Source organism: Triticum aestivum, chromosome 5B (assembly GCF_018294505.1).
Source record: "Triticum aestivum cultivar Chinese Spring chromosome 5B, IWGSC CS RefSeq v2.1, whole genome shotgun sequence".
Taxonomy (NCBI): domain Eukaryota; kingdom Viridiplantae; phylum Streptophyta; class Magnoliopsida; order Poales; family Poaceae; genus Triticum; species Triticum aestivum.
The window spans coordinates 436,374,123-436,401,629 of record NC_057807.1 but is presented as its reverse complement, the minus strand read 5'-3'; the positions used below and the strand labels follow the sequence as shown (position 1 = coordinate 436,401,629).

The following is a 27,507-nucleotide window of genomic DNA, read 5'->3' as shown; positions in this document are numbered from 1 at the left end:
TGCCTTCAGTCATCGTGCGGACCATGGTCGCCTGCGGGGTAGAGCAAAACGATATGTTAGAACCAAGAAAAAATTTGGCATGACCTTCCCTAAAAATAGGACCAAAAAGAATGCATAGTGCCAAAATTCTCGCCGAAACGGAAATGAATCAAAACATTCCGGCAAAATATTGGCAACTATCACATTTCAAATACCGGTACCTTCAAACACAAACATATATGCAACACCACAAACACATGCAACACCACAAACATACATAGATCTAGCTAGGCCACAAAAAGTGCATGTGCACGTTGTTGGAGCGAGCTAGGGAGAAAAAAAAGTAGATCTATATCATGAAGATAGCTTTCCCTTACTTACCTATCAAAAAAAGGTAATTTCACCACTTAATTTTGTTGAATCTATGGTGGAAATGAGGTGAGGAGGAGGAGATGGCCGAAAGATTGGAGAAGGAGGTGGATGGAATGAAGTGGGGAAAGTGAGTGGGTAGGTGTGGGCTGTCCAAAATATCTTGTTGGGGTCCCAGGTTACTAATGGCGCACCACAAGCAAATGCGCCATTAGTAACCCTGGTTACTAATGGCGCACCAGTTGATGGTGCGCCATTAGTAGTTTTGCAAAAAAGTAAAAATAATAAGTATATATACTAATGGCGCATCTCCTCTGAGAGCGCCATTACTAGTTTAAACTAGTAATGGCGCACTATGAGAAGATGCGCCATTAGTAGTTTTGCAAAAGAAAGAATAAAACAAAATTTACAGTAATGGCGCAGTGTCTGCTTGGTGCGCCATTAGTAGTTATAGCTAGTAATGGCGCATTATGGACCAGATGCGCCATTAGTATGTATGGGAAAATGGAAAAAAATAATAATTCATACTAGTGGCGCACCCAGTTTACGGTGCGCCATTAGTGTCTTCCACACTAATGGCGTATCACAGACAGGTGCGCCATTAGTATATAGTAGTGGCGCACTGCTTCCACGGTGCGCCATTAGAATCAATCCTATCTATAGCCCTTTTCCTAGTAGTGACAAGAAGGTCAAGGTTCCTTCTTTGGTGGCCAGCTCCTATTCTTCATCGCGTGAGACTGATAAAAATAAAGACTTGGACGATACTGCGGCAGGCCCTACTTCAACAACCGACCCCAACAACGCTGGCGCTCCTTCATCAACTTGATTGTCTTCAGGAGCGTTAGTCCTCAGTTTCGATCCTTTTGGTCATTCGATGACAAAGGGGGAGAAATTTGTGTTAGTCTTCAAGCGGGTCTATTTTAACCCCTTATACATCGTTTTTTTGCTAAGTTACAACTCTTATTCTTCTGAAACTTTATTGGATCGAGTTGTAATCTTAAACCCGATGGTGCTCTGATACTTTTGATGCACTGTGCTTTGATACTTTTGATGCACTGTGCTCTGATGCTTTTGATGCGCTATTCTGCATGCTTTTTCCTCGTTAATGTTATTGCACGCATGCTGAATTACATCAGGCATCATATTTCATCATGCATTTCAAATTTTTCATATTATATATCAAATGCGTGTATGATTACAAGATATAGGGGGAGATCTCCATGATTCAACTCTTCAAGTGTGCATTGCTTCAAAAGCAAATTCCTCACTATGCACATCTTCAGGGGGAGTTCTTCTATATCTTGTAATCAAATTCCTCAATATCAGTATTTACACTTCACATATTATCCCCGTTGAAAACTTAACCTATATTGTCATCAATCACCAAAAAGGGGGAGATTGTAAGTGCATCTAGTGCCCCTTAGTGATTTTGGTGTATTGAAGACTTATAGGTTAAGGATCTAATGTGTTTATGAGTGTACACAGGTCTATAAGTCTATGAGGAGTTTGATATTTACAGAGAAAGTCGACCCCTAAAAATGAAGTTCTTCAACTGAAGACTTTGATAATCTGAAGACTTTCTGAAGACTTTGAAAGTGAAGAAATTGGTGTGACCTTGAAGACTTGGTATTCATTCGAGGAACATGAACCGTGAAGACTTTTGTTTTCGTAGTTTCATTTTATCTTTCTTGAGTCATAGGAAACACCGTACTGTTAAAGGGGGTCGAGGAAATACTAAGGAGACATTTCCATGTGATGCTCAACTCAAATCCTACACCTACCAATCCCTTCGAGTGAAGCCATTGGAAATCTCATACAGTTCAGTCAATTTCTTCAGTGACAGAGAAGCAGTTCTTCTGGTCACTGAGGACTTTGTTCTGACTGAGGAGTTAGGAATTCGCCAGTGCGAATTGCCTACACAGTGAGGAACATGATAGCCCTGAGGAATTTGAACCTCAAATTTCCGACCGTTGCCGTGCTACGCGCCAGCTGTCCCAAAATATCTTATCCATCCAACGGTCATATCATTGAAGGGCATTTATGTCTTATCATGTCGGGCTGCTCCCTAAGCTATAAATAGCCGCCCCCTACAACCACTAGCTGGTTGGCTGCTCCGCAAGAACTTGACACTTGTCATTTGAGAGCAACCCATCCTCCGAGGACTTTGAGAGAAAATCATCAAGTGAGGAAAATCTGAAACCCAAACCCAAACACCTACAAACCCAAAGTGATTGAGCATCACTGAAGAGATTGATCCTGCGTGGATCCGACGCTTGTTACCTTTGAAGACTGTGCTTCTTCCAGACGGTTAGGCGTCATGGTCTAGAGCATCCAAGAGGAATTGTGGATCGCCGAGTGACCGAGTTTGTCAAGGTTCAGAAGTCACCTGAAGACTTATCATGAGTGATTGGACGAGGACTGCGTGTCCTTAGTTCAAGGAGAATACGGTGAGGACTTGGTGTCCCGAGCTGCGTGCTCAGGACTGGGTGTCCGGGACTGTGTGTCCTTGAGTTTAAATACTCAGCCGCTCCAACCAGATGTACAACTGAGACAACAGTTGGAACTGGTCTACCAAATCATTGTCTTCACCAAGCCAACTGGTTCTATTTCCTCAACACTTTCATTTCCTCATTACTGAGTTGTGTGTTTGTTCATATCTGTGTTTGAAGACTTTGACTGAAGACTTTCTCAATTTCCTCAGTTCAATTTCTTCAGTCTGTTTGTCTTCATCTTGTGCTATCCTGTGTTTACGCTTTATGTACTCTGTGTTTGTCTTCATTTCATCATGATGATCATGCATGTATTCTGCTATGTTCACTTCTGAGTACTTATTCCGCTGCTAGTAGTTCTTCGCTAAGGAATTTCCTCACTGGCAAATTCCTCAGTGAAGAATTTCATAAAAATCGCCTATTCACCCCCCTCTAGTTGATATAACGCACTTTCCCATGGTGATGAAGATCACGATCCGTGGACGGATCTCTCCCAAGGGGGGAGATGATGCGGAGCATCCTTCCATCATCCCCATGGACTCTACACTGACACATCAAGCCCCACGTGGACCTTTGACAAGAGCTAGAGCACGTGCTTTGGAAACCGAGGTGAACTCATTCCTACTTAGCTTGCATATGGATTTAAATGGAACATTGTTGCTACCTCACCAAGATACGCTATGCCTCATTAGGTATGAAGAGGAACACCACCAAGAGGCTCAGGAGCACCCCCAAGGAGAAGAGGAACCACCCCAAGGCCACGCGGACCAAGACGGAGTGCAAGGACATCAAAACTGGAAGTCCCAGGTGACCCCGTGCGCACGGGCCCTCGAGACCCCGTGCCCACGGACTACCCATGGAGTTGACGCTGGAGCACCCCGTGCGCACGGGCCTGTACCGTGCCCACAGGACCCTCGTGCGCATGGGCCCAACTTACCCCCGTGCGCATGGGCCTCCCAGGATGGCCGGCTGAGATCTCCTGTTCGAGCCCCTCTCCATCTCCTTCGACCCCAAGCCTATTTAAGCCGTACCTAGGGTTATGTTTAGGGTTAGCAAAGTATTAGATGAGATATTTGTGAGCTTTGCTCCTTCTACCTTCCCTTTGTGGAATCAAGGCCCCTTTGGGAAGAATCCTAGTGGATTTCAAGCTCTCCTCTAGGAGAAGACTATCTTCAAGACCTCATCTCCTAGGAGTGGGAAGGACTTTGCCATTGTATCTTTCCTTTGATTGTGTTTGTGACTTGTGGATCTTATGTTGCTATTCTAGTGGATGTGTGATTGGGGAATTGTTTGAGTGATTTCCTCTTTGTGTTCTTGAGTGTTTTGCCCTTTTCCCCCTCCAAGTGTGAAAAGATCCCTCCCTAGGATTTCATCCTACATCAAAACTTGATCTCGGTTTGACCGATTACTTCAACTCGGTGAGACCGATTTCAGTAATAAGCAAATAAAGAGTTGGTCAGGCAAACTCGGTGGGACTGATCGCTCCTTTCTGTGATACCGAAACGTTACGAAGGAGAAACAGAGAGTTTGCACTGCGAACCCGGTGGGACCGATCGCTCATTTTGGTGATACTGAAACATTACAAAGGGAAACAGAGAGTTTGAAGTCCCATCTCGGTGAGACCGAGATCCCTATCGGTGAGACCAAACTGATTAGGGTTTCTGGCTATGGCTATGTCAAATGAACTTGGTGGCGCCGGATGAATTAAATCGGTGGGGCCGAGTTTGACTTTAGGTTTAGGACATATTTGGATTTGAGAAAATGGTTGAGGGCTTTGGAGCATATCACTAAGCATTTTGAGCTAGTAGACCATTAAGCAACACCTCATCCCCTTTTAATAGTATTGGCTTTCCTATGGACTCAATGTGATCTTGGATCACTAAAATAGAAATGAAGAGTATTGAGCTTTTGCCAATATTTGTCCTTAGTATTTTGAGGGGTCCATATCTCTAGTCCGTGCCATGCCAATCATTGAACTTTCTGAAATAATTAACTTGAAAGGATATTAGTTCAATGAGCTATATGTTGTTATGAATTACCAAAAGCACCCAGGGATTAATTGCACGTTAATCTTTCGGTGAGCGTGATGCTTGGATCCTCCGACACCTCCATCTTTGATGGTTCCATGCATCAACAGCAGAAGGAAGGAGATGATGGGAGAAAAGGGGGAGAATTGGGTGGAGAGCAACGAGGGGATGGAAGAAGAGAGTGGGGGATTTTGGCAAGGAAACAATGCAGGTCGCAACAAAAGTGCGGCTCCATCTTCCTTTTGGTTGGGCCAGGGGGTCAGAGTCCGACGTTTGTAGTGTTCGAACTCCCACAAAAGCCCCCCACATTTGGTTCTGGTTTGTGGGAAAATCATGGTCTGGACGGCTCTGCGGATCGATACAGGACCGCGTTGGATGGCTTCTGCGGTCCGGACAGCTTAGTCCGGCCGGATGCGGGCTATTTGAGGGTCGGCGTTGGAGATGCCCTTAAGCTTGCATCCTGGTTGTTCCTTCTTCCCATTTTTCTGTTTTGCGTTGTTCTGAATATTCTAAATTTTGAATACTTGCAGATACCTTCTGAAGTAATCTTTGAACACTCCATGTAGCTTCTGAACTAAAATTTGAAGATTTGCAGGCAACTTTAGTTCAGGCATCAGGTTGACTTGGGGCCTGACACCGGTGAGGTAGGAGACGATGGTTCATGGCAGCGGCCGCCAACAACAGCCAGGACGCCAAGTTGCCCGTCTACCATCTGCTCCACCACACTTCATATGTTCTCATTCTCCCTCTGTTTTTTGCGTACGTCTCTCACCTCCATTTATTTTTCTTCTTCAGAAAAAACCAACATGCGCCTCTCCCTCGCGCGAGCGTTGAATCAGTTTCATGAATTTTCTGTGCCCAATACATGCCCCGAGCGTTTTCGCCGCTCCATGCCTGTTGTAATGGCAATCGCCACCAGCGCTCCCGTTTCTGCATTGTCGCCACCACCGGCCTCATAGCCCATGCAGCCACCTCAAGCATCCTTTGCCACCCATGCCATGTCCCCTGTGTGACGCATGATCGCCTCATCTAGCAAGGAAACCGACACCGTCGCCGCCTTCTCACATGCATCGACGTGCACCTGATTATGTGTGTGGTGAGAACGATGCACTTTTTCCAATGGGACATCTTTCTTCAGCAAACTGCATAACGATGATTAGAGTGATGCTCGTCTAGCACACAAAAGCAAGGTATGTTTCAGGTACAATAATACCATAACCATAACTGTCATGGTCTTGTCACGGTAGATGTCCTCGTGAAAGAACTAAGTCTGGAGGCCATCGCAACTAGGTGGGCGCTTGAACGGGTTGATCAGGAACGAGACACGAGTTTACCTAGGTTCGGCCCCTGACGGTGGAGGTAAAGACCTACTTCCTGCTTGATTGATATTGCTGGATATCTCGATTACAAGGATGCAGATTCGCTAACCTAGCTTTCAAGAGATCGCAACCTAAGTCTTTTCGTCCTAGGGTCTCCCTTTATATAATAGTCAATCCCTAGGTTTACAACAGTTTTCGGGTCATAGTACAACCCGTGTTCTATTCTGCTCCCTACTTGTCTTATCTCCCAAGTAAGGAGAATCTTCACATCTGGGCCTTCACAAGCCGGCCCGTTAAGCACCTCCATGAGCCAGCCTCCACCGAGCCACACCCTAGTCTTCTGGGCCTGTCATCTGTGTTGATCAAGTGTGCTCCCGGCCGGGTCACTCCTCCTGGTCGGGTCGTCCCGTGGGGAATATCCCCAACAATAACCATGTTTCTCATGAGCGTAAAATCGTACCCATACCGTACCCATCGGTTAAATATCCATGCACATGTCCGTGCCCGATGGGTACCAACACAACATCAAAGGTTGGTGACGTAATTTATAGTTCCATGGATGGTGGAGGTGCCATCCACTGAGAGGTTTCTATGGTTGAGGAATTGGTTACTTAGAGGAGGAGGGTGGGGTACGAGGTTACACACAAAGACTCGGTAGTATGTAGTGTTTATAACACATGTGGCTCGCTAGTAAGATAATCGGGTAGTGATGGGCATATTCATGGGCACAAAAATCGTACATATGTCCTATCCACAACTAGTCGGGTAGGGTTCAACCATTGCTTATGGGCACAAAAATGTGCCTGCCCATGCGGGTCAGGTATCCATGGGTACCTATACTCCTAGGTGAAATTGTCGTCCTTAAACACAATTCAAGTTTATGTTGTTTACAGGGATTGTTTACAATATCGCGGTGCTATCTTAATGGCTACTGGTGACATGGTTTTCAGTAGCCATGGCGACATCAGGTGATCCTTATAAGCAGAACCACCATGACAAACATATGTGTCATTAGAATTCAGATAGTTGCATTTTATTTGCTCTATTCAATAATTGCTTCAGCTTCAATTAACATCTTTTTTTCCTGCGAATAATTTCAGTGAACAACGTTAACCGGGCTTCCATAATTGTGGTAGTATATTATTCTGCAAAATAGTAGTTTTGTCGCCCTTTAGTGTTTTCATTTACATCCATGGTCATATATGCTGCCCGACAAGATGCGAGTTAGCAGCCACGTAGTTCTTATCTTTCTTTTGTATCATACTTTTGGATAATGGATTGGCTTTCGTTGCATTATACTTCTGGATATTGAATACTATGATGTACCTTTTGGATTACTTTTTCACCAATATATGTTCCACTCTACATTCATATTTTGGAAAATAGCTTTCTTAAGCGAATAATGGAAAAAATAGCTTTCTATAGTGACTTTGTATATAGTGTTTTTTGCAGGTATGGGTGTTTGCGTTTTTTTTCTATTTTCTACCCATCGCAACACACGGCCCTTTTATTAGTCATATCCTATGAAAGTCCTGTAAAATTCGGGAGCTCCTATAGGGCGCCTTATGCGCCGGTTGGCGCAACTGGCGCCCGCTGCAGCTCGCCTGTGGGCCGGCCCATGAAGACGCAAGGGCAGTGCAAAAAATGTATTTATGTCAGAAACAACCACCGAAACAATGCTCTCATGAGGATTCAAACCTGCACCAGTAACTTCAGTATATGATTCGCTAACCACTAGACCTATTAATCCCTGACAACAAAATTGCAACGCGAAATGTCTAAGAACTATAATTAAGCCGCGCTATTTAGAGAAACAGGATTTCATTAGAAAAAGGAATGTGAACAAATTTTGAATGTCCACAGATTTTAAAAAACATCATGAATTAGAAAAAAAGGTTCATGTATTCAAAAAAACATTCACGAATTCAGAAGGCTCATAAAAAATTGAAAAAGTTCATCAATTTCAAAAAGTTCACAAATTTGAAAAAAGTTCACCAATTTTGAAAAAAAAAGTTCATCGAATTTGAAAAAAGTTCACCAATTTTGAAAAAAGTTCACTAATTTTGGAAAAAGGTTCATCGAATTTGAAAAGGTTCACTAATTTTGGAAAAAAGTTCATCGAATTTGAAAAAGTTCATCGAATTAAAAAAAAGTTCATCAAATTTGAGAAAAAATAATTGATTTGAAAAAATTTCATTGGTTTTGCAAAATAAATTCATGAAAAAATTGAAAAGTTCATTGAACTAGGAAGAAGAAAAAAAGGGGAAAAGGAAAGTAGATGGATGAAAAAGGTTGAGAAAGATGTACATATGCACAAGAGGTTGGGTGGGGTGGTGGTTACTTCCTTGAACCTGGAAGGAGTAGGTCGCAGGTTTGATTCTTGCGGGGGTGGGGGGGGGGGGTTGTGCGCTGTTTGCGAATAACCCATAAACGGGCGGTTAAGCGAAATCACTAGTTAAGGAGTACTCGTTGCAAAGATCACTGCCAACTCCCCAGGTTGCGAACCGAACCGGGAGCACGGGTTTTTTCGCTTATCGAAAGAGGCACGCCCGTGCCTCTCCCAGGAGGCACGACCATACCTCTCACGGAAGCAAAACCGTACCTCTCGTTGAAGAAAAAAAAACAGAAAACACGTTTTTTTTATTTTCGAGAGGCACGGTCGTGCCTCTCGCGGAAGCAAAACCGTGCCTCTCGCGAAAGGAAAAAAAAACAGAAAACGTGTTTTTTGTCGTTTCCGAGAGGCACGACCATGACTCTCGCAAAAGCACAACCGTGTCTCTCTCGAAAGCAAAACCGTGACTCTCACGAAAGAAAAAAAAACGAGTTTCTTTGCTTTTTTTATCCAAAAGTTCAGGAAGACCAGTGAAAAACCGGAACGTCAAAAAACCCGAAAAAAAACCATTTAAAAGCCGAAAACGCATGTGGAAAAATAAAAAAAATATATAATTCGGAGGAAGTGTCCAGAGCATGACACGTGGCAGACGGGTGAGAGCATATCAAGTGACGCTGATCGTTGCGAGACTCAAAAAAGCGCTCGTTAATTAGTCGCTCTCGCGCTTAAGGTGCCGTTTGGGGTTTGCTGTAAAATTCCACGGACAGCGGTCTTTCACAGAGTGCCCGAGGAGAGAGAGAGAGATAGAGGTGTCGACCGAGGGCCCAAAGATTTGTCAAGCCCACCCGTCCACTGCCAGCCCGCCACGTCCCACCGCCTGACCTCACCGGAACCATCCCGCGCTCACCGCGCGGGCCCCACCTGCCATCGTCCGGTCCTGACCCGGGACGAGGCGCACGCGCACACCCTCCAAATCCAAATCCGAGCACCAGCCAGACCAGTCTCCAGCTTATTTCGTTTCCCCCCCACCTCGGCGCGCCCCCTCCAGATCCAGCCCCTAGGGTTTGCCCCGCCTCCCCCGCCGCCGCCGCCCCGCCGCCATGGATCCCGACGGGGACGGCTCCTTCCACCGGAAGGAGGCCATCTCCGCCGTCCAGGACGTCGACCAGTACTACGGCGACGACGACGACTACGACGACCTCTACAACGATGTCAACGTCGGGGACGGCTTCCTCCACGCCTCCCAGCCCCCCGTCCAGCCCCCGCCGCCTGCGCTTCCCCCCAAGCAGCACCAGCTCCCCCCGCAGCAGGCGCCCCCGCCGCAGCAGCAGCAGCAGGTTCTGCCCACCCCTTCGCTCCCGCTTCCCCCGCCGCCGCCTCCGATGGGGCACCCGGAGAAGGTCCACATCACGGGGGTCGCGTCCGTCCCTGCCCCCATCCAAGACCGCCCCAACCCGTCCCATCTCCCGCCGCCGCCTCAGCCTCCCGTCGCCGCGGCACCGCCGCCGCCTCCCCACCATCAGATCCAGTCCGGAGGAGACGGGTTCCACCGGCAGGGAGGGGGCAACTTCGGGGGAGGACCGATAGTTGTTGGCAACGGCGGGGGTGGCGACGGCCCTGGCGCTACCACGCTCTTCGTTGGGGACCTCCACTGGTGGACGACGGACGCGGATCTGGAGGCGGAGCTCGTCAAGTACGGCCATGTCAAGGAAGTCAGGTTCTTTGATGAGAAGGCGAGCGGGAAATCCAAGGGATATTGCCAGGTCGATTTCTTTGACCCTGGCGCTGCTGCTGCCTGCAAAGAGGGCATGAACGGCCACCCGTTCAATGGCCGTCCCTGTGTCGTGGCCTTTGCTTCGCCTAACACCGTACGCCGCATGGGTGAAGCTCAGATGAAGAACCACCAACCAATGGGTCAGCAGAATTCAGGTATGCAGAAGAGTGGTGGCAGAGGTGGTGGTGGTCCACCTGGAGGCCCGCCTGGGCCTCAGGTTGGAGGAAACTATGGTGGCCGGGGAGGCGGAGGAGCTGGTGGTGGCGGCGGTGGTGGAGGAGGAGGCGGGGCAGGTGGTGGGAATTGGGGCAGAGGTCCAGGTGGTGGTGGGATGGGGGGTAGAGGTCCTGGTGGGAATATGAGGAATCGGATGGGTCCGGTGGGTGGCCGAGGGATCATGGGGAACGGAGGGATGGTGGCTCCGCCGCCACCAATGATGCATCCCGGAGGGATGATGGGGCAGGGATTTGATCCCACTGGCTATGGTGCAGCCATGGGAAGGATGGGTGGAGGGTTTGGAGGGTTCCCTGGTGGACCTGGGGGTGCACCGTTCCCAGGCTTGATGCAGCCATTCCCACCTGTGGTTGCTCCTCATGTGAACCCAGCATTCTTTGGGAGAGGAGGTGGTATGGGTGCCGGGGGTGTTGGAATGTGGCCAGACCCAAGCATGGGTGGTGGTTGGGGAGGCGAGGAACAATCAAGCTATGGGGATGATGCAGCATCTGATCAGCACTATGGAGAAGGTGGAAGCCATGGTAAAGAGAGGCCACCAGAGCGGGAATGGTCAGGTGCACCAGAAAGGAGGCGGGAGAGGGAAAAGGATTTGCCCCCACCGCCAGAATTGCCGGAGAGAAGGCACCGTGATGAAAGGGATATGGGTCGTGAGAGGGAAAGAGAGAGGGACAGAGGAGGAGATAGGGAAAGGGAGAGGGACAGAGGAGATAGGGAAAGGGAGAGGGATAGAGGAGATAGGGACAGACACCGGGATGACAGAGATCGCCATGGTGATTATCACAGACACAGGGAGCGTGATTCTGATCGTACTGAAGACTGGGATAGAGGAAGATCATCTGGGAGACGAAGCAGGTCAAGGGAGGTTGATCACTCAAAGCGGCGACGAATGTCGCACGAGTGATGTTCCTGGATGCCTAGTGTAGGGGCAGCGGCAATCCGAGGTGGCATATTTTTGCACATGCCAACTTTCAACCCTTCACTGCTTATAACTGCTTGTGTCTCCAGGGATCTGTTGTAGCATTAACTGAGATGTAAGTTCTGCTTTATCTGTTCTTGTTCTTTGTTTTCAATGTAACCATTCTTTCATTTGGTTGTATACCTGTACGTAGCTTCCTGACGTCGGATATCACTGTATAGCTGCATACTTGTGTAACCCACTGGATACCATCTGTATAGCGCTCTGGTTGCTGTTGTGTATAGATTTTTCGTTAATTCTTTTGTAGCTTAAAGGCATTGCTCAAGCTGGGAATTTGAGAATGTAACTTAGATTTGTAACTTGTAAATAAGCTGTTGTAGAAAACCTCCTTGTAATCCAATTGTTATTTATATGATGTATCCTCAAAAAGGAATTGTAAAGGCTCTCACCCTGTATTCTTCAAATATGACCAGTGGTGTTTATGCTCCAGCATTTTGATAAGTACTGCAGAGTAGGCCTTGGAAGTTAATATAAGTTGTAAAAAGACCTAACTGTATTGTTTTGGGGCTTGTAATTGCTTATGCCACTCCTTCTGTTCCGCACTGGACGCTCTGACAATTAGTCGAAAGGTCCCGTGCTGGAAACAATGTTCTTGCATATTGAGATAATTGAACACACTTGTCAAAGTGCGTGACCTAGACCAAAATTTCACATTTACATTAATTAAGTGGAAAGACTGGAGGTGTCTTGGGTTAACAAGTTCCACTGCATCACATGTAATAACTTATTTCCATAGCTTGAAGTCTAGTGCTCCAGTGATCTAAGGTGTAGGAACATAATAGCCAGCATAGGTCAGACAACAGAGTTAGTGAAGTTATATCTTATGCCAGGACCTATCTGTACTTGATAGAAGCTTAAGTTTTACTGAATATAGAGAATGTTTCACATTTATAAGAACTATTGCCCCGTGTTGAATATTCATGTAACATGTTATATTCTTGTAACTAGACTTAGCACTCACTAGTAACAACTTGGAGTTCAGTGACTAGGCTATGACTGCGCTGAACCAAACTAAGATTCCTTCTCAGTTGAATATAATTATCATTTGCAAATGCATTCGTGTATACTAGAAAACAACAAACTCATTACATTGCACTATGAAATACGCTTTCCTTTTATTACGGTTCCTGGTTAGCTGCATTTCTGGACATCCTGCTCTCTTAGCTAAAGAAGACCACCTTCTGTCCAAGGAAATGCTGTAGCCATACAGGTTTAGGATATCAGCATACTGCTTTGCATTCAAGTAAATTTTGTGGCAGGGCATAGTCGTTTCTTTGTGAAATGTGGGAAAAATATCTAGATGCACTACTTGTAGACTCATAAAGTACTATCACCAATAGGATGTTAAGTATCTAGTGAGAAACATGTATACTTGTCTGAAAAACGTAAGCACTGCATCTTTTCTTTTCTGCATGCATCCTGTCATGTGTTCATTGACGGAGAATATTAAATCAAACATGATTTTATTTTGATGACATTGGTGGCTGCTAGTCCCTTTTATTCAGTGATCTATACGTATATTGATCTTCTTATTCGGGAATTGTTTTAGGCTGTGTGAACTGTTATGCATTCTTTCTCGACTTAAATAATTGTTAGTATTTGATGCCAATATCTTTCCTTTTGGCTGTAGTGAGCTGCTATATGGTTTCTAATCCATTTAGACCATTATATTGTGGTCCAATTGTTTGTAGTTTTGTGATTTTTTAACCGAGTCTCTAACTTTCACTGCATTATCATGCTACTGGTGGAGTTGCCCCTGCTACTTTTTATTTGCCTGCTTGTTTCATTGCCTAGTTGTCCGTGAAGGAGAAACATTTTACAGCAAATACTATTATCCTGTATTATGGTTGGCTGTATTTGATTAATCATTTCATGTTTAGGTACATAGTGTTAAGATGAAATGTGTCTAGATATAATTTTACATTCTTTGTTTCGAAATATGTCCTTAGTTTTTCTTTCTACAACAAACCCGTAGATAGTCTGTTCAATTTTTTGTTGGCTGCCAACTTTTTGTCGGCATATAGCACCTGCTGCAAGTCTGTAGCTTATTTCTACTTTGCTCTATTTCCCATTAATAACTCAGTTTAGCAAATTTACTTGTAACACCATTAAGTTCACAGCCTTCATGTATTAGTTTTCATATTGAAATGCTGGTAATTGTGGTATAAAAGATAGTACTACCTCTGTTCTTAAATGTAAGACGTTTTGGCAGTTTAATTTAAATCCCCAGAATGTCTTAGTATTTAAGGTTGTGCTGTACTGTATGTTCTGGTGCTATTATTATATTTTACCTATTTGTATTCTTTGCTGCTAGACTGCTACCATGTACTGACTTATACTCTCTCTCTTGCAGCCACACAAGCAGTTCGAATAAGTGCGAAGTCATGATTCCAGCTTCCTCGGATACAAGATGTCGCTGCCGCCTGCCTGCCTACCCCTACCTGCCCCTACCTTAAATATAGTCGCCGAGTGGCATAATATTGCCGGAAAAACCTGTCAAACGTGTTGTGATTCTCCTAAATACTCTTTTGTTTACTTTATTATTATGCGAGGAAAGAACACCCAGAGTGCGAGAATGTACCATTTACTATGTATTAGGATGATCGACTGGTCTGTAACCTTGTATTATGACTTTTGCCTTTCTTTTCTGAATTATCTCTGCTGCTGGTGTACAAGTGATCCAACATCCAACATTCATGTGGCTCGTCCTTGCCTGGAGGTAGCTGCACTGAAGTGTTTGCTTTTTCTAGGTTTGTGGCTGTGTTGTACACCTGTATGCCATCTATGAATGCTTACCTGACCTAGATGTTGGTTGTTGTGCTTGTGGCTATAGATTTGCAGCAGGCTGTAACACACTAGGAGTGTACACATGCAATTTTTAAATGTTGCTAGGTTTGTGTTCCTTTTGGTAGATGTTGTAAAATACATTTTGTGAATACGCAGCACAATTACTTACCTCTAGAATGACAGTGTTGAACTACAAGTGTGTATGCTCTGTGTGACCTATGTGTGTCACTGTTGGTATGACCTCTACCAAAATAAGAGTGGAAATACATTTAGGCCTTGTACTGTTGTTTTTCCACCCCGAAGAGATTTGGGATCGTTGGACTCCTCCCAATCCCGTTCCCCAATACGCTAGGTCTAGGTTAGTGTCTTATTACTAGAATCTGAAGGTTTTGTGGGTATACCTGGGGATCTTGGGTTGGACCAGGAAAATACTCTGAAAATCCTTCAAAAACTCTTCTGCCAGACTGCCCATTACTATAGTTGAGCTACGCCTACGCGGGGTTGCCAGGATATACTTATGTTCTGTGAGCTATTACCTTCATGTTTCTCTCTCACAAACTCAAATGTATCTGCTTCTGAAAACAAACTCTGTGCACATGTCAAACAATCCCCTCAAAGTTTGAGAACATACAAGAAAACAACAAAACAACAAGGACGAAAACAACAACAAAGCCTTCGGTCCCAAACAAGTTGGGGTAGACTAGAGTTGAAACCCATAAGATATCAAAACCAAGTCATGGTTCTAGCACGGGTATAGCTAACTTCCACACACCCCTGTCCATGGCTAAATCTCTTGGTCGTTTAGACAGGTTGAACCATCGGATGTCCAATAAAATTCACAAACTCCATGCATGTGCATGAAACCAAACAACAGCCTGAAAGTTTGAGAACATACTCCGGATTGCAAATGTTCAGACCACTTAGAACAATAATCTCTAGGTCGTCCAGACAGGTTGAACCATCAGATGTTTACTAAAATTGTACAAGTTGAAATCTCTACTAAGATGCCACCCAGTCACATACTACAAATAGTTGATAACATTACAACGAGATCAGAGGCATCATCGGCCCAGATCCAAGATGAGAGGATGCAAACACGGATCCTGTGCGATATAAGACCCAGTGGCGACAACTGTCAACTCGCGTGCACATCATATCACCCAGTGGCGAAACTGTTTCTGCCGAGCCTCACGAGACCTGCTCTGGGCAGTGGGCACAGAGCATGGGTCAATGTTATCCAGACAAGTTAGAGTACAAACGCTTGGAGTCTCAGCCTTGCCTCAGTTACTGCCTTCAGGAATTCCTCCGTAGGATTGTCTTTCGCGGCTGCTAGAGCCGTGACATAGGCTGACATTTCCTGCTCCATCTTCTCCGTGTCAATATCACCTACCGTATCCTGCGTCGTAGCAAATAGGAGAAACAACAAATTAAAAATCAGTTTGGAGCAAAGCACATATAGATAGCTCATTCAGATAAAGACATAATTAATTCAATTTTTCATCAAGCAAGATATACAATAGCGTTGAAGAGTTTACTGGAATGTAACAGGACATGAGCTTACATCAAGCTGAACCGGTTCACATTCCAACAATGAATCGTCAGGTCTCTCTGTGGGATGAGAGACTCGGTTGTTCTCTGCTATTTTCCTGAATACCTTCATCAAAGCAGAGATTTCAACATCCATAGAGGCTACATCCACTTCAAGTTCTTCAACTTTTGTACTTGACATCTTTGCCTCCCATTCTAGCTTCTCCAATGCTGCTTGCTTCTCTGCCAACATAATCTGCAACAATAACAACAAATCAGCAAGCATTTTGCAATTAGCAGTGCTATTACTAACGAAGTGATTAAATTGAGCCTATACTTTTATGATACAGTGATGAAAAACATAGAAGTCTCCTGTAACATAAACAAGCATGAATACAAATTAGAAGTAGCAAATTTAAGATTCCCAAAGACAAAGAGCACTACAGCATATGTCAGTTGAAATATAAAGGACTGTGTTGGCCTTTTTACTCTTTAGAATCTACTATTCAACATGAAAAGAAACGGACAAAAGACATAAGCATCTTTAAAATGGCACTGAAACATATTGAGGAAAACATGTATCACTAATCAAGTAAGGCATGAAAATGCCAAATAGATTTACTATTCAACATTAAAAGAAACAGAAAAGACATAAGCATCTTTAACATGCACTGAAACACATTGAGGAAAACATGTATCACTAATCAAGGCATGAAAATGCCAAATAGATTTTCTAAAAAAAAGGTCAAATAATGTTTAATGCATAGTTATATTTGTACTTGTCAGATCCATGAAAATCACTACTCAGCATTGAATGCCGAGCAGCAGCGTAGTTAGAACCTCAAATCAGCATGTCATAGGCTTCTTTCTTCAGTCCAGTTCAATCAAATCAATGATAAATGGTACATGACAGGCCAACTAAAGTGGAACAATTATAGGCTCACAAAACATGGTGCACACTTGTATATCTAACTGCGTCATTTTCTGATCGATTTTGAATAAGAACTTGGGGTACATTGCTTTGCATTATCAAAACCATACAGCGCAGAGAATAAAACTAGGACAGTGACTTTGTTGTCTGAATGATAGTGTCCCATAGCATCATCTTCACTACAACAACAACAACAACAACAACAAAGCCTTTAGTCCCAAACAAGTTGGGGTAGGCTATATTAAAAGGGCAGCCCCAGTGCATGTAGCTCCCGCTTGCGCAGGGTCTGGGGAAGGGTCCGACCACTTTGGGTCTATTGTACGCAGCCTTTCCCTACATTTCTGCAAGAGGCTGTTTCCAGGACTTGAACCTGTGACCTCATGGTCACAAGGCAGCAGCTTTACCACTGCGCCAAGGCTCCCCTTCATCATCATCTTCACTGGTGTAAATTTTTTTAGAATGGTGTTTTCTTGAACGAAGGAGCTGGTTATGCAGTAATAACACTTTTGAAATATAAACTTCAGCGATATGCCAAAGGTACCAAGCAAGTCCAGTATACCTTTGCGCCATGCAGCTCGGAGCCAGTAGACTCGACCAGCGATTCCTTATCATTAAGCTGGCTTCTCAATTCATCCACCTCTTCGTTTGCAACACTGATCCGGCCAATCAAGTTCTCTGCGGACCTCAGAGCTTCATCTTTCTCAAGCAGTTTCCCCTGCAGGCCACCAAGCTGCTCCTGCAACGCAGCGACCTCTTCCCTCTGCTTCTGCGCCTGATCCAGCTGCTGCCGCCTCTTGGCCGGCGTGGTTCTTGTTGGCTTCACAACCTTTGGCTCAGGAACCTGCACATGGAGCAGATGTTGTGGCATAGATGATAGATCAAAACCACCAGTACAAACAGCGACAACCACTGCTACGAACAAGCACGTATCTAGTTTTGGCAGGTGCAATGAGCACTGTTTTAGGACAGTTTCCACCCATTCAATTCGCTAAGACACTGCTGATGTCCACTACTCCACCGACACCGGGTCTTGCAGGAGCACAATGCCGACGCTCCTCGCCACCAAAGACAGGCTCAAGCTTTGAGCACCCAAGAACCCAGCATTCGCCGAGCAAGACAAAGAAGCGATTCGGAAAGGCAAAAGATACTCGAAAAGGAGATTTGGAGCGGGGTCAAGGTCAAGGAGGCCCCTCGCTCACCTTCTTGGCCTGATGCGGAGCCGCCGTGTAGGCCATCGAGACCACCCTCCTGCGCAGGGAAAGAGAGAGAGAGAGTCAAGAGGACGGCTCGAGCGAACCCCGGACAAGAAATTCAAACGGGGGCCCCGGGCGGAAATGCAGATCGAGGGCAATGGGACCTGGAGGAGGGCGCGGAGGGGGCGAGCCCGCCCCGGATCCTGGACCTGGAGGCCGGGCCCGCCGGCTTCTCGGCCATCCCGGTCTTCCCCGAAGGCGGCGGCGGCGGCGGTCGCGGGACGGGCGGCGCTGGGAGTGGACTGCCGGGGTGGACGGAGTGCGCTAGTGCGGTGCTACCACTTCTGCCTGCCTGCCTGCGTCGTGGACCCGCGGGGTGGGGCGGGGTGGCTATACCCGATACCGGCCTACCTGGGGGATTTTGTTCCGGGATTTATTTGGTTTCGAAAACGTTTTCGTTGAGGGTGAGTAAATGCTTCGCAGTCGTGTCGCCGTCGAGCAACATTCCGCCTGGGCAAAACGTAGTAGGGAACCTACGACGTGTCGGGCCTGTCGGCCACCGCAGGAATTGTTTTGTGCCCTGTAAAAAAGGTTGTTTAGATGCGCCTATGGGTCGCTTTCGCCGCGACACGCTCGCTCTCTCCTCCATCCTTTTTCGTTACCCGGTCTTCTCGGTCGAGTAGCGCCCATTCTTCTCCCCGCCGTCACGTCTCCACGGCCGTAATCCTACCCATCCTCAATGGCTCCACCGTCTCCCCTCCGTCAAGTCAGCCTCCTGTGCATAGGGTGCGCACAGTGTGTCCAGAAAGTTTGTGTTGAAACTCTAAGGACACCTCGGCGAAGCACGCTATGGAAAAATATGATGGTACGTGTAGAAGGGTTGGTGTAATGTTTGATGTATTCCCACACAACATTCATTCACGATGACCCCTCCTTTTTTTAGACAAACGATGGCCCCTCCTAATAGTGCGCCTTTGATTCTTTTTTTGTTGGGGGGGGGGGGGGGGGCGGTCATCCAGATATAAACTTTACCAACCGATATTAGTTCCTGTTACGGCCCAACCTACTACCCCAATATCAAGCCACCGAGGGGACCAAGGCCAAGAAAAGACAAGGCGAGCCCACAAGCCCAACTAGCGCTATGCGGGCTACGACTGGCCAACCTAACTACTTAAGCAAGCGACGCACTGTGAGGAAGGCCGGCAGAGACATGACATAGGCGACGGCAACTCTCATCTCCTGATCCCCATTTCTCTGTATCTCTAGAGCCCTAGCTCGACTTTTTCAATTCCTCTGTAATATGTCCACTCTTGTATCGAATCCTCAAGCGAGAGCGTAACGTTTGGTATCAGCAGCCTTTCCCCACGTATGAAGCCCGAGGACGAACACAAGACGGCCTTCAAGACTCACCACGGGCACTTCGAGTTCAAGGTGTTGGTGTATGGTCTTACCAGCGGGCCTGCTACCTTCTAGGGGTGCATGAATTCTGGCACCACTCAATCGCCATGGGGTGTTGGTCTTTATCGACGACATCCTTGTCTACAACGCCACCAAGCAACAACACCTCCGTCCGCTGCGCCAAGTTTTCCAGCAGCTTCATGACAACCAGCTCAAGATCAAAAGGAGCAAGTGCACCTTCGCCGGTCCTACTCTGACGTACTTGGGGCATGAGATCAGCGGAGAGGACGTGCGCAGTGACAACAAGAACATCGACAATGTCCAAAGTAGCCTACTCTGTCCACGGTCAAGGAAGTGGGCGGATTCCTCAGTCTGGCGGGGTATTGCCGCAAGTTTGCGAGGAACTTTGGCATCACGAGTCGCCCCTTGATGAATCTGCTCAAAAAGGATATAGTGTTTCATTGGACAACATTAGAGGAGGCGGCCTTCCAAGGGAGCATTGATCACACCACCGGTCTTGGCGTTGGCGAATTTCAAGATTCAGTTCGAGCTGGAAACTGACGCTTCCGACAAAGGAATTGGAGCAGTTCCCTAATAGGGCAAGCACCCGGTGGTGTTCCTAGCAAGGCGTTGGGTCCTCGCAACAGAGCCTTGTCCACATATGAGAAGGAAGGGCTAGCGATCCTATTGGCGGTCGAACAATGGCGGCAATATTTACAGAATGACGAGTTCCTCATTCACACTAACCAGCGTAGCTTGGTCCACCTCGAGGATCAAAGATTAGCAACTCCTTGGCAACATAATATCATGTCCAAGATGGCCGGCCTGTGTTATCGGATAGTCTACAAGCGCGGTGTTGACAACTGCGTGGCAGATGCGCTGTCTAGACGCCCAGGACCTCGACAAGGGGACCTCGCCACCATCACAGTGCCAGTTCCAACATGGTTAGACTTTGTTCAGCAGTGATACATCGATGATCCCATGGTGCAAAGGCTGCTGGCGCGGCTAGCCACTGGGATAACAAACACAGACGTCTTCACTCTTGACTCATGCATCATCAAGCAACACGAGCGAGTTTGGCTTGGCAACAACGTGCCTCTCCAGAGGTAGGTTCTGTCAGCACTGCATGCGAGCGCCATTGGAGGGCATTTAGGATTCAACATCACCTACCAGCGTGTGCGACGACTTTTCATTTGGCCTGGCGTGAAGCATCATGTCCGACTATTCATTGAGGAGTCCCAGACCTGCAAGCAAGCCATGCTGGAGTGGGTTCGCTACCCGGGGCTCCTGGAGCCACTGCCTGTACCTAAGCAAGCCTGGGAGGTCATCACCATGGATTTTGTCGAAGGAATCCCGCAATCGGCCAGATACAACAACATATTGGTGGCGGTCGACAAATTTTCTTGGTATGCCCACTTCATTCCGTTGTCGCATCCTTTCACAACATTCTAGGTGGCTCAAGCCTTCGTCAATAATATCTATAACTCCACGAATTGCCAGAAGCAACCGTCTTCGACAGAGATCCCATATTCACTAGTGTCATCACTACAAAACAATACACTTCCGTGATTGTTTGTCACAGCAGGTCACGTTTTATGTCATGCATGTACATCCATGACGATTTTATGACAGAATCAAGATAGTCATACCTGTGCTGTCGTAGAAGTGTTCCATGACATTACCAAAATTATCATCACGGAAGTGTCCACTTCCATGACGATAAATCGCGCGTCATAGAATTACTTTCGTCAAGGGTAACCGACACGTGGCATCCACCATAACGGGTCGTCGTTAAGCTATCGGGTTTCGGTTTGGATCCGATAACCCATTAACATCCCGGACCAATGGGGATTTTCCACGTGTAAAATTCTCAATGGCCATAGGAACCACGTGTCGGCTCACCGTTGGGACAGATGTCATCCACTCATTGGACAAAAGGCACCTATGATACATCGACACGTGGCACGGCCCAACAGAGGCCCATTCCTGTGAAAAGGCCAGCCCATTTGACTTGGTCAAAAGGTAGCGGGCCGGCCCATGGAAAGCTTAATAACAGCCTGTTCGCATATAGCACATTTACAGCCCGCTAACTTACGACCCATTACGGCCTATCCGAATTAGGCCCAGTAGCATCATCTGGGCCGTCCAATATGATTCCAGCCCGTTGTAACTGCCGGCCCATGTATGGCCCATGACGTCTTTCAGCCCATATGAGGTCCTTTGTAACTCTTGGCCCATTAACGACCCCTGGTGAAACTGGCCCGTAATGAACAATGTATCGCTTTATACCCATTAATGGCCCATTATTCCATTGGGCCGTTTCCAGCCCGTGTTATCTTTTGGCCTTCTCAGGGCCCATTTATTCTTAGGCTCATTTCCAGCATTCGGTTACTTACGGCCTGCTACAGGCCTTTTCTGCTTGTGGGCCAAATTCAACATGTGGTTATAGTCGGCCCGTTTGTGGCCCGTTAATCCGTTGGGCCGTTTTCATAGCGTCATCAAATATGGCCGATTAAGGACGACCCGTTATGGTCAGCCCATGAACAGATGATTCAAACTCTAGCCCGTTTACGACCCATAATGCGGTCCGTTATTGACCCATGTTTGGCAATCGATCATATGGCCCATAGAAGGCCCATTGACGCTATGCCCCGTAGAAGACCCATTGTTTCTACGACCCGTAGAAGGCCCATTGTTTCTACGGCCCATAGAAGGCCCATTGTTTCTATGGCCCGTAGGAGGCCCAGGGTCACTACAGTAAATATGTAGCCCATGGTTATTGTGGCCTAGTTTTTAAAAAATAGCTTATTGCGGCCACTAGCAAACCGCGGAAAAAGAACTGCACTGACTACAAGCAAACAAATAAACAAGACAACAAGGAAATAAATAAGCAAGCAACTTATGCTAGGTTATCACGGCTATTACACATATTACATCCACTCGGCATCAAAGTTCGCCACCAATGCAAATATAGGGAACAAAACAACATATCACATACACTGGTTATCAAAGTTGGCGACCAGTGCAAATAAACGCCGCAGCAAAACAAGTCCAGAACTGAAATCACTGCAGAAGATCCCAAGAAACAATATCCTGGGAACCCATAATGCTAGCAAGATGCTTAGCAAGCTTATTAACTTTCTCTTGTTTGGCGCTTAAATCCTCCAGCGCTTGTTGTTGCACCAGAAAGTATGCATCTGAATTCTGCATGGACTTCCTCAGTCCTTTGGCTTCTTGCAGCAGCACAGCTGACTGATGCCTTTCAGCTTGTAGATGAGACTGAAGAAGCCGAAGTGATTCAGGCAGCGAGTTCAAAGAGCTTGTGCCAGCGGTACTGGCCAGTAACTCAAACACTACATCAACGCAGGACTGTGGGGTTGTCTCATTGTCTACAAGATCGTTTTTATCACCTTTCTTGGAGACCAACAGGGTTGTCTCACTATCTTGAACCTTATCTGCAATACTTTCTCTACCATTGCATAGTGGGGTGATTTTCTCCAATATTCTGTTCGCATTGTACAAGAGAAACAAGCAGACACATCATAGGTTTAGCATGTAGTATACGAAACTCATTTTGGTAAACCACTTCAGTAGTAAGGTGGACAGGATGACAACATGAAACAAACATATATCTATGTACTATGGTCATTGTATTGTCCATATCATTCTAGTTTATGTTGCCAAATTAAGATAGAGACATAGTTCTAATCATATATTTTTAAGACACAACAACATAGACAGAATATAAGAGTGAGAAAGTACACATCACTGGCAACACTTGTAACGTGCATCACATGCGAACATAACTGTTTATACAACTGAAACTGAAATCAACATAGATCAAGAAGTTAGAACAACAATCCAGTTAAAGAAATAGGTTTAAAACATACCTGTTGCGCCATTGGAGTTCCAATTGGATCCTTCAAATTCGGAAGTAGTTGGTATGAGTAAATACAGTGATGCAACAGCAAAGGAGTATGGACCATAGCTACGAAATCTGACCTGAGAACAGTTGCTCTTCTGCTTTAAATGTGGAGTTTGGGTTCGCTGTGGTGGTCTTTGTGCTTTGGGCACTGCAGTTGCTTTACAAACTACTCGTGTGGGGGTACTATGTGGTGGACATGGTGTTGTGTCAACTAGAAGTGGGTTACTCTCCGCTGGGGTTGGGGTTAGATGGGTTGTAGCTGGTTCTCTGTGCAACGGTGTAAGTGTGCAATCTGGAAGAGTCTCGATTATGTGTGGTGGGGCTAGTTCGTGTGCCTGTACAACCATGGTTCTATCTGCATCGACGGGTAGCACTGTCTTTTGTGAAGAACGGGTTTTTGCTCCCTTAGATACTGCCATCACCCCCTCCAATTCAAATGCCTGATAAACAAGAAAAGAAATCGAACGTACAGACATTGTATGATAGACAGATGTGGTAATTCACATATATGTTGCCTAACCAAACAGGACAGCATGACACAATTTCACATATATGATGGCTAACTAAACAGGATAACATGACACAGTTTTAGATATATGATGGATAACTTAACAGGATATAATGGCATAATTCAACATATGATGAGTATCTAAACATGATGACATGACAAAACTATATGTTGTCTTTCTAAAATAGGCTGGGATGAAATAATTCAGATACATGTTGTCTAAGTATACAACATGTCATGATATAATTGACATAATTGATTTATATACTAAGCAGCTGGCACTCGCATGTGTGATCTCTAAACTAATCAGATGGAATTGAATATTGTGCATATGATGTCTAAACTAAGCAATGCAAGACACCATAAGCATGATATGAGAAATATAAACATTGCAAATTAGAGCATACACCTCAGGTGGGATATAGGACTGGTCATCCGTCTCTGAATCCTCCTCTGAGGAGCTAGTTGTAACCATCGAGATATATGCTTCAACATGTACCATTGCATGCTCTGAAGACCTTGTTTTCACGCCCGATTTTTCCATAACCGGCTCAAATGGCTGATACACATGAAGAGTAGTTCAATATACGCAGATTGCCGACAGATGGATGACATAATGAAAAAAAGGATGGCATGAGATGATTCACATATATGATGCTTGGCTACATGGCAGTGCATAATTCACATATATGATAACCGTCTGAAAAACATGGCATTTCATAATTCACATATCTGATATAGAAAGCAAACAGGAGGCATTCACACAAAGCATGTCTAATCTAAGCAGATGGCATAGCAATGCAAGACACCATATGCATGATATGAGCAATATAACCCTGGCAAGTTAAAACATGCACCTCAGGGGGGGGGGATACGACTGGTCATCTGTCTCTGAATCCTCCCCTGAGGAGCTATCTGTAACTAGCAACAAATCTGCATCGACAGGTAGCACTGACTGCTCAGAAGACCTTGTTTTCACTCCAGATTTTCCCATGACCGACTCAAATGGCTGATGCACAGGGAGAGTAGATGAATGTATAAACATTGTTGACAAATGGAATACATTATGAAAAAATATGGCACGATACAATTCACATATACAATGACTGGCTAAACAGGATGGCATTGCATGATTCACGTATATGATGCCTGGCTAAAGAAGATGGCATTGCATAATTCCCATATACTCCCTCCGTTCCTAAATATTTGTCTTTTCAGAGATTTCAAATGGACTACCACATACGGATGTATATAGACATATTTTAGAGTGTAGATTCACTCATTTTGCTCTGTATGTAGTCACTTGTTGAAATCTCTAAAAAGACAAATATTTAGGAATGGTGGGAGTATGATATAGAAACCAAATAGGTGGCATTCACACAAAGCAAATCTAAACTAAGCTGATGACATATAAGATGTATAATGTAAGCAATGCGAGGCTCCATATGCATGATATGACCAACATCAGCATGCCAGGTTAGAGCAAACACCTCAGGGGGTAAATAGGAGTGGTCGACTCCCTCTGAATCCCCCCTCTAAACAGTTATCTTCCTCTAGAATACAATCTAGAAGGGCGGGAGAGGGGGGGGGCACTTTGCCCACCATGGAGCGGCGTCTGCATGACATTATATTCCCATGCAACGGTCTTCTCTTTTTCTCTACATGTTCAGTACGATTATATACAATAACTGATGCATAATAAAAAACATAGTTAGATTATGTAAGGCCTAAGGGGTGCATGCAGAAATCAAGACTGATGGTAGTAAACAAGTGGATAGATCCAAAACTAATGATAGCAGGTAGATTATAGCTTCAGTTTAAAAAGATAGACCATGGATCATCTACTGTTTGTTGCCCACCCAACATGAACCACATGGAAGACCCTAGATGAACCAGATAGTAGACAAATACTATTCATTGCTGCCTCGATATGTGCCCCACAGGCATTTTAAAACTCAAGTTTGAACATTAGTTTGGACCTGACTCGGAGTCTAAGAGGTGAACAAGACGATAAAGTAGCAGGTAATAAAAACCGATGTATAACGTAAGCAGACACAAAAGAGTGCGACCTCTCTTCCGGAACTTTGTAGTCCTCAGGTTCATCTGCTCAGTCGATGATGGTAATGCAGTTGGCGTGGCTGTCGGCAATGGGGAAAAGATCTGAGGCAGTGAAAGAAAGTCTACAGGGGGAATCTCTGCTGCAGTGAACGCTTCCGTCGATGGTGCACTTCAGGTGGGGTGGATGACGGCACGGCAGGAGCAGGACATAACACACAGAGTTTTCTTTGACACATATCTAAAAATGAAGTAAATCTGTAAGGGATCCTTACAATTGGAGGATTCTATAAACGCAGGGACAGGAAAAACACATGAATAGGATAGGAATGCACGTGCAAAAAAGAGCATTTGCAAACATAGGATTTCTGTCAACCTGAGTGTTTGGTTCACATGAATTGGAAGTACACATGAATGGAGAAATATGATCAAATTAAAGTCAAACCACGTGAAAAATGAAAAAATAAGAATCTTATTAAGTAATGCAATTAGTCCTGTTCTTCATGCATATTAATTTGAAAAGGACGTCCAAGTGGATATTAAAATTCCTATGCTTTTTCTTTGAAAGAGACACCAAAGGAAAAAAATCCTCCAGTTTTGCTTTGCTCCATTCCTTCTAACCAAATGCATGAATAGTAGTACCATAGTAAATTTTCCAATTCTTATGTTTTCCTTCGCTTTTTCTTTGAACTAGTGGCGACAGTCTTCAACAGGGTGAAGCCTGCCCTCGAAATATTTTGTGAGCTTAGATTTGGTCCACATTAGTATCATATAATGGCTATCTTGCTAAACCGATTAATATTGTGGTTCAAAAGAGCATTTAGTTTTCTCCCTGTTAACTTTGTGACCATGATTCATTTATTTCTAGATTTGGAACTGCTTTGAACCAAAGGACCCCTGAGGGATCGACATGAATGCAGAGTAACAAAGTGATGCGACGAGTGTACAACCTCTTTGGCATAGCCTTGTCGATCTCAGCATCATTGGGTTGAACATGGAGGATGGTGATGCTGGTGTAACTGTCGGAGGTGGGGAAGAAGATCTGAGGCCTCTGGAAATGGCGCCGATGGTACTACTCCGCTGTGATGGATGGTTCCGTCATTGGAGCAGCTCCGGTGAGGTGTACGACGGTGAGGCTGAAGCAGGACAAGACAGACACCGTTAATCTGAAGTTTAGGGCGAAACTGAATTTTACTGTCGAAACTGATTGAACTAGTAGTAGAGCATTGCAATAGAACTTTAGGGTGTTTGAGCATTAGTAGCAGAGAAGCAGTGATCTAAATCAGCAGCCACTCAAGCAGGAAACACACTAGTAGAGAGCAACTCGTGCAGCAGCACCGCGAGCGAGTGCTAAAGCAGCAACTCCTGTAGCTCCCGGAGGTCGTGCAGTAGCAGCAGCAGCAGCGTGAGCGCGAGCGAGAGCAGAGCAGCAGCATGAACGAGAGCAATATTGGAGCAGCAGCGTGACTGACAGCAATAGCAGCAGAGCAGCAGCACAAACGAAAGCAAGAGCAGTGCAGCAGCGCGACCGATAGCAAGTACAGAGCTGGAGCAGCAGCAGCAGCATGAACGAGAGCCGGAGCAGTAGCAGCTAGTGCCGGTGTGGAAGTCACCGTCGAGGAAGCAACGACATGGGGGAGAGACGTCGTGGATGAAGTGGCCGGTGATGCCGCCGTCGATGGAG

General features: G+C 45.7%; 2 protein-coding genes across 2 annotated transcripts; one reads left to right on the top strand and one right to left on the bottom strand.

Annotated features, from left to right (window-relative positions):
* The first annotated feature begins 9,518 nt into the window (after positions 1–9,518).
* LOC123112299 (cleavage and polyadenylation specificity factor subunit 6) lies at positions 9,519–14,196 on the top strand. The gene is made up of 2 exons (XM_044533250.1): positions 9,519–11,554; positions 13,853–14,196. Exon 1 carries the CDS (start codon positions 9,616–9,618, stop codon positions 11,422–11,424), a length of 1,809 nt encoding a protein of 602 aa, XP_044389185.1. The 5' UTR covers positions 9,519–9,615; the 3' UTR covers positions 11,425–11,554; positions 13,853–14,196.
* Positions 14,197–15,162: 966 nt separating this feature from the next.
* Positions 15,163–18,345, bottom strand: LOC123112298 (protein MICROTUBULE BINDING PROTEIN 2C). The gene is made up of 5 exons (XM_044533249.1): positions 18,102–18,345; positions 17,944–17,992; positions 17,304–17,585; positions 15,848–16,069; positions 15,163–15,682 (listed from the first exon to the last, which is right to left on the bottom strand). The coding sequence occupies exons 1-5, from the start codon at positions 18,176–18,178 to the stop codon at positions 15,533–15,535; spliced, it is 780 nt and encodes a 259-aa protein (XP_044389184.1). The 5' UTR covers positions 18,179–18,345; the 3' UTR covers positions 15,163–15,532.
* Positions 18,346–27,507: the final 9,162 nt, after the last annotated feature.

Coding starts and splice junctions, on each gene's coding strand:
- LOC123112299 (XM_044533250.1), top strand. CDS start 9,616: ATGGATCCCGACGGGGACGGCTCCTTCCACCGGAAGGAGGCCATCTCC.
- LOC123112298 (XM_044533249.1), bottom strand. CDS start 18,178: ATGGCCGAGAAGCCGGCGGGCCCGGCCTCCAGGTCCAGGATCCGGGGC. Junction 17,586..17,943: donor CTCCGCATCAGGCCAAGAAG/GTGAGCGAGGGG, acceptor CTCCATGTGCAG/GTTCCTGAGCCAAAGGTTGT. Junction 15,683..15,847: donor GTGAACCGGTTCAGCTTGAT/GTAAGCTCATGT, acceptor GCTACGACGCAG/GATACGGTAGGTGATATTGA.